The 16,918-nt window shown below is 43.3% G+C and overlaps 1 protein-coding gene across 1 annotated transcript; it reads left to right on the top strand.

Moving 5' to 3' along the window:
- The first annotated feature begins 25 nt into the window (after positions 1-25).
- On the top strand, positions 26-10,607 carry LOC132571950 (killer cell lectin-like receptor subfamily F member 1). Its single transcript, XM_060238743.1, has 5 exons — positions 26-97; positions 1,560-1,665; positions 6,885-7,039; positions 8,649-8,761; positions 10,456-10,607. Exons 1-5 carry the CDS (start codon positions 26-28, stop codon positions 10,577-10,579), a joined length of 570 nt encoding a protein of 189 aa, XP_060094726.1. The 3' UTR covers positions 10,580-10,607.
- The last annotated feature ends 6,311 nt before the right edge of the window (positions 10,608-16,918 follow it).

The raw sequence follows: 16,918 nt of genomic DNA, 5'->3' as shown, positions 1-16,918 counted from the left end.
AGAAGGGACGGAATCAGTCGAGGACATGGATCCTGACCCCCTCCCAGTCTCTTCATCTCTCCATCCACCATCTCAGCTGGATTCCAAAAAGGACAAGGTACTTAAGATCATATTGCAAATTTAGGTGGGTCATGGAGCATGCAAGAGAATTTCACAGGAAAACCAGCTTGTGTTTCACAGATTAAAGCAAAGCTTGACTGTGTGGGTCATGGAAATCTATGCCTGGTTTAAAAAGAAATAGGTGTGCCACAACAACGGATTGCTTTGAAGCACAACCTGTACTCTGGACAAGAGCCACTGTTAGGACAGAATATGGAGAAACAGAATGGTTTCCAAATGACAAAGGTGTCAGACAATGACATTTTATCTCTAGGTCTTTCTGATCTATATGCAGAACATATTATAAGGAAACTGGATTAGATTTAGATGAAGGTGGAATGAAAATTGGCAAAAGAATCAGTAACAATTGGAGGAGGCAAAGGGAACCAGTGGGTCAACTCTTCCTTCTGCTTGGCTTTATCATGGAAACAGAGAAAAAAGTTGACCCACTGGCTCCCTTTGCTTCCTCCACCCCAGCTGTTAATTAGGATGACTCAGCAGCTCTGGCAAACTAAAAAACTTAGGTCAGTAACTTGCATTAACTTATCAGCTGACTCTAAGCAGATCTCTTCCTTACACCATTGTCAAACAAAAGGGAGACTGCAGACAAGAAACCAGAAGGAGATCGAGGCTGGGAAGTATAGCTAAGGAGCTACAATGTGTGACTGGTGACCAAGATCAAGATAATTCATGCCATGCCTATTACTATGTGTGGGTGTGAGAGCTGGACAATGAAGAAAGCTGGCACGGAGAAAGTTGATTTTTTTGAAATGTGGGGTTGGAGGAGAGTTTTTATAGATATCATGGACAGCCAAAACAACAAATCAGTGGATTCTAGATCAAATCAAACCTGAACTCTCCCCAGAAGCTAAAATGACTAAAATGAGACTATTGTACATTGGTGATATTATGAGAAAACAAGTTTCACTAGAAAAGACAGTAATACTAGAAAAGTTGAAGGCGACAGAAAAAGAAGGAAATCAAATCAAGGAAGCCATGGTCATCAGTTTGTAAAACCTGAGCAAGGCTCTTAACAATAAGACATTTGGGAGGACGTTAATACATAGGTCACCATAGGTCGGAAGCCACTTGATGACAGTTAACACGTACTCAGAGAAATATCCAATAGGAAGCTTTAGGATAAGGTCAATGCTTGAATGCTTCCATCTTCACCAGTTATCCCCACATTATTCCCACATCTGAAACAACAGCAAGGGGCAGAGGTAAGAGAAGGAATGGAACAAGCTGAGGGGATGGATCCCGACCCTCACCTGCTCTGCCTCCCTCTTCTCCTCTGCCTGACTCAGGAGGAAACCTTCAGCCAGGGCCACCGCCTGGGAACTGGTCTCTGGCTCACAGCCTCTGACCCAGCGCTGCATTTCCTTCGGCAAGGCAGCCAGGAACTGCTCTAGGATCACCAGGTCCAGCATCTGCTTCTTGGTGTTCCTCTCCGGCTTCAGCCAGTGATTGCACAGTCCATGCAGCTGGCTGCAAAACTCTCGGGGTCCATCAACCTCATGGTAACAGAACTGCCGGAAGCATTGGCTGTGTATATCTTTAGTCATCGTGTCCTGAACCAAGATTTCTGGCACAGATCTTTCCTCAAATTCAACATCATTCCCTGCTTGGATGGGAAGGGGACCTTTCCTCAATTTCTTGCCAGTTCCAGGACCTTTTGGGTTTTCCTCTTCCATCTTCCCTTTCTCTTGGGTTGCCCTTGCTTGTGGAAAGACACTCTTATTCACTTGCCTATGAAGAGGGAGATGGAAAGATATCTATGAAAAAGGGCAGAAAGAAACCAAAAGAGAATTGAGTTATATCGCTGATCCTGGTCAAGAGACACCAAAATGGATCAGAAGAAGTGTCTGTGTTGAAGTATGTGGATCAGAATTAATGTGTTATATTAAGTGTCAAGTTTTTTCAGATGTGCTTGCTTGGTCGTTCAGGAAAAACAAACATCTTTATTTGGCTTTTGAAAAATCTGTTTTGGCTGTTATGTGTCTTGGATTTTCTTGGGCACACTGGGTCACCCAAAAGGTTATATCTGAAAACAACTGCACCCCAAATCAGAGACTCCTTTACAGAAAAAAACAGAATTTATTTGGCTGCATGGGTCCAGGAGAAGTAGGCTCAAGGACTCTGATTTGAGTTTACACAATACCTTTATAGAAATACGGAACTTTGCTACAACTTCCAACATAGACCTTTTGGCAGGAAAACATATAATTGGTTAATAACCTGGTAGTCTGACTGATGTCTACTGTTGCTTAGGCATGTGATACCTCGTTTACCCTCTTTCTGAACTAGAAACTTAATTTTAACATATAAGCTTTGCCTCTGATTTCTGGGGATCAATCTGTGTAATAGGTGCATCTCAAGATAAAGTGACACCGAGAACAAAGCAACTGGGAAGGGCTTAATCATTGCAGGGAATTCCTCAACAGGCTGGAAGGGCTGGGGAATAGTTCTGCCCAAGCAGCCAGCAGAAGGAAGAGCAGAGAAGCCTCTTCAGGCCAGGGCACAAGGGCTGCTGAGGGGATCAGGAGCAGGTAGAGGTAGTGATGCAGCAGAGGTCCTCAACTGCTTCCCAGCTGCAGTGGTTAAATGGCTAACAGTGAACAAATTGAAACTGATCTGTGGAAAGACAGAAGTAGGACTACTTGAAAAAGCAGAGGTCATGAAGGACATTATGTTCCTCTCTTTCAATGGGGTTCAGCTAGGGTTGCCAAGTCCAATTCAAGAAATATCTGGGGACTTTGGGGGTGGAGCCAGGAGACTTTGGGGGTGGAGCCAGGAGACATTAGGGGTGGAGCCAAGATCAAGGCTGTGACAAGCATCATTGAACTCCAAAGGGAGTTCTGGCCATCACATTTAAAGGGACAGCACACCTTTTCAATTCCTTCCTTCCATAGGAAATCATGAAGGATAGGGGCACCTTCCTTTCGAGCTCATAGAATTGGACCCCCTGGTCCAATCTTTTTGAAACTTGGAGGGTATTTTGGAGAGAGGCATTAGATGCTATACTGAAAATTTGGTGCCTTTACCCCAAAAAACAGCCCCCCAGAGCCCCAGATACCCGCAGATCAATTCTCCATGATTTTCTATGGGAATAAATCTCCATAGGGAATAATAGAGTTCCCAGCAGATATTTCCCTCCCCTCCCCCCGCTTTCTGACAACCCTGAAGCGGGGGGGAGGGTCTCCAAACCGGGGGATCCCCTGCCCCCACCTGGGGATTGGCAACCCTAATACAGAGGCACCCACTGAAGATTGAAAACTGTTTATTCAAGTTGATATGAACCATGGACTCCCTTCTGGATTGTTTGAATACCATTTTGGACTCCATTTTTTTTATATTGAGGGGTACCTTTGTATATGAGTTAGGATACCTTTTCTATGGAATTCCATTCACAAGTGATTATATTTTGAAGACTGAATATATCTTCATGTATTTACATTATTTGTAAGTTTTTTAATGTATAACATTTATTTAGAACATACCACATACATATCACTCCACAACAAAGGGTGGGGAGAGGGAAAGGTCAAATTATTCTGGGATGTGGAGTAAATTTTTAATAGTAAAATTAATTTTAAAAATCATAAAAACAGAAGCTTGTACAGTCGAGGGCAATATCAGCAAAGAATCAAGGTAGGTAAGGTCAACATTTGTAAAAAAAAAAAAAATACATCTCAAGTTTGATCCAAAAAATTCCCCCTACAGAATGTTTTGGAATCTATCCCAGACCACAGAAGGAAGAACATCTACTACCCCCTTGTTCCCAGATCCATGGAATCTACCAACAAAGGGGAAATAGCTCCAGGTTTACAAACTAAGGGAGGGAGAGGAAGGGGCCAGAGCAAATTCATATACATATCACTCTATACAAAAGCATTTTTTAAAAAAAATTCTGGGATATGAGGTAAATTTTAACTCTAAAACCTATAAAAATAGTCACACAATCAAATTAAGTATCAACAAAAAAATCTGGGTAGGGAAGGACAATCAGAAAATCACCCCCACAATGTACTTTGTGAGATTTTTGAGACTGGTTGGTCACGGAAACCTAGGGTTTTTTTCTCTCTCTCACCTCCAACTGGGGATCTTCTGAGTTTACAATTGATCTCCAGGCAACACAGATCAGTTCACCTGGAGCAAATGGCCACTTTGGGAAGTTCCACCCCCAAAATCTCCAAGTATTTTGCAACCTGGAGCTGGCAACCCTATTTCTGGAAGGCACTGCACTGAAGCTAAGCCCTCTTGAAAAAGGTAGTAGGCAAATCCTACAAGATAAATGGCACCAGCATTTGCTGCAATGTCAAAAAAATCTTCTATGTTCTGATACAGGAGCAACCCCTTGTACACCAGTTGCTGAGGTGCAAGCAATGAAGGGTTTTTTTTTTTTAAGGACTCATTTCCTGGGCACATTAGTAGTCACTTGGAAGAAGTAAGAGCTTGCTTCCCCCAGAACTGCAGCTGTTATCAGCTCAGTGTACCCGCCAAAAAAATCCTCTCTGGGCAGAATGAAGGCTCTGGAACTCTGCCTCTTCCTTCAGTTCACTGTAGGGTTGCCAAGTCCAATTCAAGAAATATCTGGGGACTTTGGGGGTGGAGCCAGGAGACATTAGGGGTGGAGCCAAGATCAAGGCTGTGACAAGCATAATTGAACTCCAAAGGGAGTTCGGGCCATCACATCTAAAGGGACGGCACACCTTTTCAATTCCTTCCTTCCATAGGAAATAATGAAAGATAGGGGCACCTTCTTTTGGTGCTCACAGAATTGGACCCCCTGGTCCAAACTTTTTGAAACTTGGGGGGTATTTTGGGGAGAGGCACTAGATGCTATACTGAAAATTTGGTGTCTCTTCCCCAAAAAACAGCCCCCCCAGAGCCCCAGATACCTGCAGATCAATTCTCCATGATTTTCTATGGGAATAAATCTCCATAGGGAATAACAGAGTTCCCAGCAGACATTTCCCTCCCCTCCCCCCGCTTTCTGATGACCCTGAAGCGGGGGGAGGGTCTCCAAACCGGGGGATCCCCTGCTCCCACCTGGGGGTTGGCAACCCTACAAAGAAGGCATTTGTCATGGGCACCTGGAAGGGGGAGAGCCCAATTCAGCGCAACCACCTAGTTTACCTAGTGGGTGAGCCGGCCCTGTATGGGTATAGTCCCACAATGCTAAGCATTTTTAAAGTTCCATTGATTCTCAACCAGAATGGTTTAAATATGCTTCATTTTACTCTAACATGGGAACTAGAAGTGTTAGATTTTGGTTGGATCATAGGCCAAGTCTTGTTTGCCTTCTGATTTCTGGAGAAGAGAAGAGATTGGATTTATACCCTGCCCTTCACTACCCGAAGAAGTCTCAGAGCACCTTACAATCTCCTTTCCCTCTGTGAGGCAGCTGGAGCTGAGAGCTCTGACCATGAAATAGCTCCTGCAGGCGGCACGGCCAATCACCCAGTGTCAGGAAATATAGTTACACACAGGAATTCATTTGCATGTTAGCCCACACCCCCTGGTGTCACTATTGTTTCATGCAAGGCTGCTATTATTATTATTATTTGTTTATTTATATTCTGCCCATTCCCCGGTTTGGGGACTCCCAACAGGAACTCATTTGCATTTTTGGCCACGCCCCCGATGCCAAGCCAACCAGAACTTGGTTCCTGTGCATTCCTGCTCAAAAAAAGCCCCAGTTACACATAACTCTAATAGCAACTCTTCAACATTTCAGGCAGAAGCTCTGCTTAACAGAATGCCTTTTAAAATGAACATATTGTTTATAACTATTTTCTTGCTTACATGCAGCTTACTAGCAGTCACACTGTGAAAATCCTCATGTTGTGTTGACAGCTGATATTGAAGTCATGTTCTGTTTTGAATCTGCACAGCCAATCAGAAGCCCTGCTGATAAAAGCCCCACTTGGCCCTGCCCACTTTCTCAAAACGCTTGGTGGATGTCAGAAAAGGTGTCAGGGGCACCAAGAGACCCCTGGGTACCACATTGGAGCCCCCTGCTCTAACCCACTACACCTCACTGGCTGTCAGTTCTTACAAAATCTAGTCCTCTTGCTTTCATGCTATTCCTGATCCTCAGGTTTTTGTCTGGGCATTTACCAATAAAGTACTGATCAATGCTGGCTAATTTTAAGTTTGTGAGAGCCCAGAAAGCCACCCACTCACTATATAAGTTTGTTTAGAAATTAAGAAAAAGTTCCACTTAAACAGCATTTAGTTGTAAGCCTGCATCCTGGTTATATTTTATTTTTGCATTTGTCAAGCACTTAGAATTTGAGGCATATTATTGTTATTCTTACAAAGACAGCTAAATCAAAGAGAGCCAGTTTGCTGTAGTGGTTAAGTGCGTGGACTCTTATCTGGGAGAACCGGATTTGATTCCCCACTCCTCTACTTGCACCTGCTGGAATGGCCTTGGGTCAGCCATAGCTCTGGCAGAGGTTGTCCTTGAAAGGGCAGCTGCTGTGAGAGTCCTCTCAGCCCCACCCACCTCACAGGGTGTCTGTTTTGGGAGGAGAAAGATAAAGGAGATTGTGAGCCACTCTGAGACTCTGAGATTCAGAGTGGAGGGCAGGATATAAATCCAATATCTTCATCATCTTCTTCTTCTTCTTCAAAGAAAGCCTTCAATTTCTTGAGCTGGTTTATGAGTAGTTATAGTTAACAAATGGCCAGCTACAAGTGCAGAAAAAGCTGCAGCACAGAGAACTGATCCTGGAGACCAACTACATTCTTATACAAGCTGTTTGTTTTTCTTTTAGAGAATTCCCAGTGCAGACTTTGCCAAGAAAACTGGCTCCTTCATGAGGACAAATGCTACTGGACCTCCAAAGAAAAACAAAACTGGAACCAGAGTCGGCAGGACTGCACAGAAAGACACTCTCAAATTGTGGTGATAGAGGGACAAAAGGAACTGGTAAATACAAACCGACTTCTTCATCCTCAGGGCTGCCAGCTCTGGGATTGAGAAATACCTGGAGATTGGGGGGTGGGGGTGGAACCTTAGGTGGGCGGGGTAGGACCTCTGCAGGGTATAATTCAATAAGAGTCCACTCTTCAGAGCTGCCATTTTCCCCCATGTGAACCAATCTCTGTCACCTGGGGATCAGCTGTAATTCCAGGAGATCTCCAGCCATCCTCAAGGGGGGGGGGGGTACTGTGTATCGTGAAAATCTGAATTTAGAGACCTTAACAAATTATTCAGATTATAGTGGAGCAGTTTTGCAACTTTTACCCTTTTGTATTATTGTGTAGAATGAAGTTTTAATTCAGCGGTATCTTTAAGACCAACAAAGTTCTATTCAAGGTTATAAGCTTTTCTGTGCAAGCACTTATACCTTGAGTAAAACTTTGCTGGTCTTAAAGGTGTCCGTGAATTCAAACTTTGTTCTATGGGTTCAGATCAACCTGGTATTATTATATAGCTTATATAGCTTATTATATGGTCACTACAGACTCCCAGATATAAGTCTGTATAGGCGAACTTCCACATACTGTCTATGTCCTTTTTTCTTTAAGCTAAATTGTGTCTGAGAGCAGCAGGGTGTCTTTGGTGGTATTTCCTGGGAAGACAGTACATTCTCAACCACAACCACTCCCACGTTTGGTGCCTCCACACTGTTGCGCTGCTGCTCAGCTGCATCCACTGTATCTTGGTAGGCATCCCTCTAAAGAGAAACTACTCCACAGCTCACTTTAGGGAATGGGTCCCCAACCTTTTCAAGTGTGCAGATACCTTTGTAATTCTGCTAGGGGGCTAGGGGTATCATTGCCCACTTATAATAGGAGGCCTCTTGCCCTTGCTCCTCAAAGTGGCGAGAGAAAAGGCCCAGGCTAGAATGAGGTCAAAAAACAGGTGTTGTCATACCTGCCCCAAAGCCTAGATGTGATGCCAGTGCCATTGGTGATGCTCTGACCATCTCAGAAAACTCCATAGTAAGCCAAAGGAATTGGGTTGCCAGGTCTCCTACTGCTTTCCCCGCCCCCTGCTGCCAGCTGCCACTTGGTAGGTCAGCAGGAGAAAAAAAAAATTAAAAATCACAAACATGTTGGTAGCATGATGTTATTTCCTGGATAAATCAGGAAGTCATATCACTCTGCTCTAAGATTCAGCAGAAGCTCTGTGCTAATGCCACAGAATTTCCACTGAGTTTTAGAGCAGCATAACATCACTTTCAGGCTCACTCTAGAAATGACATCATGCGTTGATGCAATGGCACCCTTCCACCATAGTGGGGTGGAAGGGCTACTGCTTAGAAGGATGGACATGCTGAGGCTCATACAAAGCACAGCAGAAGCACGCCAAATACAGAGCCACATATATTGTCTTCCTGATCTATTTTTGTATTCAGTGCAGGATTGCATCTGCTATCAGGAGCATCTCCTATTAAGGAGCAGTAACTTAGCTGGCATCCACAGGACTTCAAAACCAGCTGCCTTGGGGGATGTGCTGTGGGTAGAAAGGCAAGGTCTATATTTTAAAATGAAATATTCTAAAATCTGCACACCTCTTGTGTTACTGACAGGACTTCATACAGAGCATTACCAATGGAGCACAGTTACTGTGGATTGGACTAACCACCACTTCCCCAGCAGGAAAATGGACCTGGATAGATGGTTCCTCATTAAATAGCACACTGTGAGTATTTCTTACTGTTCACAAGCATTTGGGTTAGAAATACCTTAGGGTCTCCCCACCACTGCATCTGTATGCTGTGAAACGGAAGCAAGGAAACTTCTTGCATATTACAGAGTATGGCAGGCATACGTGCATTCTGCATATGGGAACACTTTAAGAAAGTAATGTTTGAAATGGCCCTCATTTCAGAAACACTGTTCTTATATGGCAGCTTAGCCGTGAGATTTATAAACCACATTGCTGTAATTATTCAGCTGTCAATGTACACAGAACTTTGCAGAGTACAAGACCATTGTACTCTACCTTGAGGAACTTAGCCTAAAATTATCCAAGGCAGGTAATTTCCATATGGTTCTTTTGTCCATGGGCTTCCCAACTGGAACGGTGCAGGGCATCCATACCACGTCCTCCTCCAATTGACCACTTCCCAGATTTCCCCTTGCTTCTTTATGATCTTTCCAGAAAGACTGCAATCCAATCAGGTTATCACAAAGTCTGATTGGAAATCAGAGCTTTTTTTGTAGCAGGAACTCCTTTGCATATTAGGCCCCACAGCCCTGATGTAGTCAGCCCTCCAAAAGCTTATATTACGCCCTGTAAGAAGAGCCCTGTAAGCTCTTGGAGGATTGGCTACATCAGGGGGGTGTAGCCTGATATGCAAAGGAGTTCCTGCTACAAAAAGAGCCCTGGAAAAGTGTGCATTGTTTTTAACCTTCTGCCCACATCAGAGCCATTTTACTGCCATCATCCCCTTGAAGCCACTATTTTACCCTGCTGTAATGTCGACAGGCTTTTTGCCAGCTTCTTTTTTTAAGACACTAGTTTGCTATAGCGATTCCAAACCCCAGTCATGTCAGAGCTGACTTATGCTGACCCCATATGGTTTTCAAGACAAGAGACATTCAGAGGGGGTTTGCCATTGCCTACCTCTGTGTAATGACCCTGGTATTCCTTGGGGGGGTCTCCCTTCCAAATACTAGCCAGAACTGGCCTTGCTTAGTTTCCAAGATCTGATAAGACTGGGCTAGCCTGGGCATTCCAGGTCAGGGCTACAGAAATATAGCCTGTAACAAAATAACTACAAACTTTTTAAAGCCAGCCCAAACCACTCTGTTGGCACTTCATGAGAGAAGGGAGCCTGTGAGAGGGCAGAGGAACCTTCATAGAAATGTGGGCCATGTGGGCAGTCTTTTGCTGCTGTGAATGCCCCTCCCTGTTCACAGAGTCTCTGGCCATGCCCAATATCTATGCCTGAGACAGGAAACATGAAGAGAAAGCAAAAAGACTGCTTAGATTTCACCAGCAGTGTGGGCGTTTCTATACTTTGGTGGTGGAAAGTGCTGTCAAGTTGCTCCAACTTATGGTTACCCTGTAGGGTTTCCAAGGTGAGATGTTCAGAGGTGGTTTATAGAATCATAGTCACAGAATTGGAAGGGGCCATACAGGCCGTCTAGTCCAACCCCTCCTGCTTAATGTAGGATCAGCCTAGATTTGTCATTGCCTGCCTCTGCATAGGGATTCTGGACTTCCTTGTTGGTTTCCCCTCCAAATACTGACAAGGGCCAGGGCTTAACTTCCAAGATCTGGCAAGGCTGGCTAGCCTGATCCATCTGTGTCTATACACTTAAGTCCTGTTAAAGTGGTGTGGCTACTTTATGTCAAATATGTGGTTGACTTTTGCCTTCATTCTGCAGGTTGCAAGTGACGGGTACCATTCAAGCAAAAAGCTGTGGGATGCTGAAAGGAAACAGAGTGGTTTCTGAAGCTTGTAGCGCTGTCACCAAATGGATCTGTGAGACGGAAGCACTTCTGGTGTAAATAGTACAGAAATAAGCTGTGAGGAGGGAAAAAAATCAAGACTGGTCTCGAGAAGTGGGGGAAAGCACTATCCTGCCTAGGGTTCCCAGCCTCCTGATGGGGGTGGGGTTTCCCCCAATTTCGGTGCCTCCAACCCACCACCACACAACTGGCTGGCAAGGGTGCCCAAGAAAAGCACCAGCATGCTGCGATGTGCCTGGCATGATGATGTCACCCAGAAGTGATGTTAGCGTGCTGGGCACATTGTGTATGTGTGGGGGGGGGAACGGGATACTCTAGCACTTGGGGGGAAAACTCAACCATAGTTTTTTCCAAAGTGCTAGAGCATCCCCCTGTGACATGCCTGGCGTGATAATGACTCCTCTGGATGACATCATCATTTCATGCGCTCAAGGAAGATCCCCTGCCAGCTGCCAGGTAAGACCTGGAACCCTAACCCTGCCATGGTTATGCACTCTGGTTAGAGCTATGGAGGGCTAAGGTAAAGGAAAGATCACAACTCATATTTCTTTCTGCCTGTGAAAAATGCCATGTTCATGAATGAATGTTGTGGGAGTGGGAAAGGCTACAAATGGAGTGATGGAGGCAAAGATATTGCAAACATTCTTTCCTCATTGGGGCTTAGGTCTAAGTTAGAAGGGAGAAAACTTCAGAGGGAGAAACTAGAGAGCCAGAGAGATAGATAGGCCAGGGCCTGTACATCCTTCCCTTCTGTTGCTCTGCTGCTATTACTTTGATGCGTAAATTACTCTGAATGCCTGTAAAGGACTGCAAACTGATAGTGACCTCGTAAAATTTTCAAGGCAAGAGACTACAGAAGTGGTTTGCCATTGCCTTCCTCTCCATAGCAAATCTGGAATTCTGTAGTGGTCTCCCATCCAAATACTGACCTGAATAGCCCAGGCAAGCCAATTCAGGCAAGTACTTGAATGGGAGACCTCCTTAGAATACCAGCAGTCAGGAGGGCAGAGGCAGGCTCTGTTCAGCCACCTCTCTGAACATCCTACAGGGCCCCAGTAGGGGTCAGTCACCAGAGGTCACCATGAGTTCCAGGTGTGTGTGTGCACGCACACATGCACACACACACACACAGGTAAAAATACAAAATTCTAACCAGGGCTGGCTGACCCTACTTAGCTTCCAAAATCTGATGAGATCAGGCTAGTCTAGGCCACCCAGGTCAGGACATAAATGGCAACTCCCAGGAAATCTTCCTTCTTGTGGGCTAACAGCTTTGCTATCTTGCTACCATGCTTCCTGCATCTCCATCCATCCTAGTACATTAGATCGTTACATCCTGATTGAGCTTAAGACCTTTGGTCATAGAAGCTAATAAATGAGATGGAAATGGATTCCTATTTCTACTGTCTCGTCTAGAATAGAGCGCATCAAAAATAAAGGACTCATTAACTCACTAAGTTACTTCTTCATTAAAGCACAGAAAAATGAAATGGAAATGGATTCCTATTTCTACTGTGTCTGGTCTAGAATGGAGCGCATAAAAATAAAGGACTCATTAACTAAGTTACGTCTTTATTAAAGCACAGAAAAACCAGCCTGCTGTGCCTGATGTACCCCACAGCCTCCATCAAGAGATGCAGCAGAGACAGTCTCGGGGGGGGGGGGGGGGAGGGCATCCAGGAATGTTGCAATGTGATTTCTTGCTGCCTAACGGGAGTGACCTCACCATGCTGCGGGGCAAAAACCATAGAATTTCTGGGGGATACCAGAGCATACCCAACATAATAGCTTCACATCCAGTTACACAGCCTGAAGTGATGGCATGGCTTTGTGGGATACTGTCCTCCCCCACTGCCCCTATCAAGGGACCAAGGCTGAAGGAGGCAGGTTGCCCACCAAACCAGGCAAGCTGGCCTCTCCAGTCAGGTTCTCAAGACAGACTAAGGCAGGGGTGGCCAAACTGCAGCTCAGGAGCCACATGTGGCTCTTTCACACAAATTGTGTGGCTCTTGAGGCCCTCCCCCACTCCGTTGGACAGTTTGGAGGAGGCATTTGGCTTTTTAAATTACTTCTCCAAGCCAGCCAGCAGCTTGGAGAATGCATTTAAAGTTTCTTTCTTTCCACCTCTCCCACCCTCCATGTATTTGCTTTTTTTCCACCTTTCCTGCCTGCCTGCCGGCTTTCAAACATCTGACATTCATGTCTTGTGGCTCTCAAATATCTGACATTTATTCTATGTCGCCCTTATGTTAAGCAAGTTTGGCCACCCCAAGCTACGGATTCACCAAAATTCAATGGTTAAGACATAGTTTCTGGTAAATCCTAGAGCACTCCTTCTGACATCATTTTCACTTTTTCACCAGAAGTGATGTGTGCCAGTGCACACAGCCCCCTTCAATTTTCCTCTTGCCAGATTTTGAGGTGCAAGCAGACAACAAGGACAGTTGTTAGACTTGGCAAGCCTTGTTGGTTCTAATAAAAATATCCATTCAGGGCCCTGTTTGGATGAAGTCAATATGCTATTCCACATCTCCGCTGCCTTGTGAAAACTGTGGGCACTTCAGGGATTTTGCAAATAGGCCGTGGGTGCCTTTCCATAGAGGCTGCCATGATGGCTGGGGCCAGTCACAAAGCATTGGGTGGTTCCAAGCAAAGCATTCTAATAGGACTTCTAAATGGGTGTTCTCTGCAGACCCAGATATGATGCTTCTTCTCTGAACCATCTCCATCCATTTCCTCTCAAGTGTGCAGGTAACTGATCGTATCTTTTCGTTTGAGGGGTGATTTGTAGTGAATCATAGAGTCGGAAGGGACGTCCAGGGTCATCTAGTCCAACCCCCTGCACAAATAAAAAAGGTACTCCTCTGTGCAAACACCAGTCATTTCTGACTCTGGGGTGATGTCGCATCACGTTTTCACAGCAGATTTTACGAGGTGGTTTGCCAGTGCCTTCCCCAGTCATCTACGCCTCCCCCGCCTCCAGCAAACTGGGTACTCACAAATACCTCCGTCTAAATTCACAGGATCCTCATTGCTGTCAGATGGCCATCTAGCCTCTGTTTAAAAACCTCCAAGGAAGGAGAGACCACCACCTCCTGAGGAAGCCTGTTCCACTGAGGAACTGTCAGGAAGTTCTTCCTAATGTTGAGCCAGAAACTCTTTTAATTTCAACCCATTGGTTCTGGTCCTACCTTCTGGGGTCACAGAAAACAATTCCACACCATCCTCTATATGACAGCCCTTCAAGTGCTTGAAGATGGTGATATTACCTCTTAGCCACCTCCTCTCCAGGCTAAACATGCCCAGCTCCATGTTATGTCTCCTCTGTTACCAGACCAAAGGAATGCATTCTGATATACCATTCTCATTCATTGCAATACATTGCAATCACTATTCTAAGTTACTATTCCAACTAAGAAATACACTAAAATAAAGAGAATGTATAGCCCTTGTTGGTGAGACTACAATGTAAGGATTGAATGAATTTAGCATATGTAATAAGAAAACAATATCCATTTTGAGTCCTGGTTTGTTCCAAGTTTTGCAATAACTTCAAATTCAGCATTTTCCCTTTCTATTCTGTTTTTCAAGTTCCTTTGCATTAAAAAAGAGCTCCTTTTTGAGTTCACCCAATGAATGGCCTGGAAGCTTTACAGCAATAATTCTGTGCCTGGTGTTTTTTATTTTTTTTAAGAATTTGATAATTCTCTATTCTTCACAATGCTGACATTATAGCTGGCAAGATAAAGCCAGTGGATGATGAAATTGGCAGGACTGAGTTCCATCTATATTGGGTTAATGGTGGATGCTTCTTGTTATGAAAACATAGACTGCTCATTGGCCTAAGCTGAGCCAAGAGGAAGGTGGGCAGACAAAACATGTATTGAAAAATGCCCAAGGATCACATAGCTATTTTGACAGCACCTTGAAGTTAATCCTGATTAGTGCCTTGAAGGTATACATCAGTTGCCTTATCAGCATTGCTGTTCCTCCAGCGCTTTGGAAGCTATCGCTGGTAGTTATCTCTGAAGGTATCATATATTAGCTGCTGTGTCAACATTATAATGAAGATTCCATGTCATCAGTGTTAGGGAATTCTGTTTGAAATTCTATTTATCTCAAACAGTGCGATGGATCACTGGATCAAATAATCATTTAACATGAAAAAGCAAAACCATATTTATTTCTACAGGGAAAGGGTACTGGGAGGTGAAAATAACAAACACTATAGAACTACATTCTTACGCTAGAAGATCATGTGCTTAATGGAGGCTACTTCCTCCTCCTCCTTGACCTCTCTGCCTGAACAAAGGAAGTCACATGACTGACTGACCAAACAGACAAAACAGGTTTTCCCTCTTCTAGACCTTAATTGCCAGCAGTGTCTTCTTCCCAGGTTATGCAGGCAATAGGGAATCGGGCACAGTGGGGGGTTTTTGAGGTAAAACAATTTTATTGGTAACTTATGGTAATAAATCTATTTCTTACATCTTTAAAAACTTTTTATCTACGCCATATATTACTTTCTACCCACCCCTCCCCCCGTTACTTGACTCCCGCCAGTGTTATTTACTTAAAATGCAAATATGTAGAGGTATCCTTAACTATTAAAACAAAAAATTATATTCTTCTTTTTAAAACTTAATCGTTATCAAAAATAGTCCAATGTCCTTTTATTTTCCACTCTTTTTCTACATATCTTCTAAACTTTTTCCACTCTGTCTTAAAAACTTCTAAATCATAGTCTCTTACTATTCTTGTTAATTTGTCCATTTCACTCCATGTCATAACTTTTATAATCCAATCCCATTTCTCTGGTATTTTTTCTTGCTTCCACAACTGCGCATATAATGTCCTAGCAGCTGAAAGCAAGTACCAAATTACAGTTCTATCTTCTTTTGGAAATTTTTCCATTTGCAATCTCAATAGAAAAGTCTCTGCAACTTTCTTAAATTCATATCCCAAGATCTTAGAAATTTCTTGCTGAATCATCTGCCAATACTTTTTTGCTCTTTCACAAGTCCACCACATATGGTAGAAAGAACCTTCATGTTTTTTACATTTCCAACATCTGTCTGGCATCTTATTGTTCATCTTTGCCAATTTTTTAGGAGTCATATACCACCTATACATCATTTTAAAACAGTTCTCTTTAATACTATGACACGTCAAGAGCTTCATAGAATTCTTCCACAAGTATTCCGAAGTTTCCATCTGTATTTCTTTATTTACATTAATTGCCCATTTAATCATTTGAGATTTCACTACTTCATCCTCCGTAGACCATTTCAAAAGTAATTTATATATTTTTGAAATTAATTTTTCATTATCTCCAAGCAGAACTTTTTCCATTTATTTGTTTTCTTATTCCTTGATATCGTTATCCACCAAGCTCTTTATTTGTTGCATTTGGAAACAATCATATTTATTATTCAACTCGTCAGCAGTTTTCAATTCTATTTTGCCACTTTGTATTTTTAATAATTGATTATATGACAACCACTTTTTTTCACCTATCTCAGCCGTTGTTTTTATTACTTCAGCTGGCACTATCCATAACTGTCTTCTCTCATCTCCATATTTCTTATATTTCATCCATGTATTTAGCAAATTGGAATCAGGCAGTGTTAACCCTATAATGACTGGAACTTTGGAATATTGCAAAGGACATACAAAACAGATACATATTTCCAACAATCAGATCTGTTTTGTCAGCATTTTGGAACTACCAGCTATAATGCCAGCATTGTGAAGATTAGAGAATCACTGAATTCTTCAAAAATAAAAACACCCGATAGTGCTGGAGGACTTCTAATAGTGGCATAAAGTGCTTCATTTTGATGGTTTTTGGACTATTTAGTAGACGATTTAATGAGCACTGAGCACTTTAAATGTCTTTTGGTATTTGAATCACTTTCATTATTGCATGGTGTGTGCACACTGTGAACATATGAAAAATCTATACTTTAAAAATATGTAATACTTGTTTTAATAATTTAGCTAGTCATTGTTGTGGTGTATGTTGTTATATCATTTGAACTGACAGCAGTCACAGCATTAGACCAAAGTTCAAATGCCATTCTGCTGTAAAACTTGCTTGTGACCTTGGGCCTATTTCATTCTCTCAATCTTAAAAAATATCATAACTCACCCAGAGTTCTGTTGGGGAGACAGATGGAGTACAGATAAACTCAATACCCAGCCTTTTAAAGAGCATCTTATGTTTCTTCTCAAAATAGGTGACAATTTCACCCACCCTCAGGATTCCCCTTACCTTCTTTTCTGAACAGCCCTTTTCTTTCATCTCCCCACCTATCAATGAAAGGATGCCACAAACTGCAGGTAGGTGGAGGAGCACTGTGATGCTGCATTGAAGGA

The sequence above is a fragment of the Heteronotia binoei genome, chromosome 5 (assembly GCF_032191835.1).
Source record: "Heteronotia binoei isolate CCM8104 ecotype False Entrance Well chromosome 5, APGP_CSIRO_Hbin_v1, whole genome shotgun sequence".
Lineage (NCBI taxonomy): Eukaryota > Metazoa > Chordata > Lepidosauria > Squamata > Gekkonidae > Heteronotia > Heteronotia binoei.
This window is presented reverse-complemented; position numbering and strand designations above follow the sequence as displayed.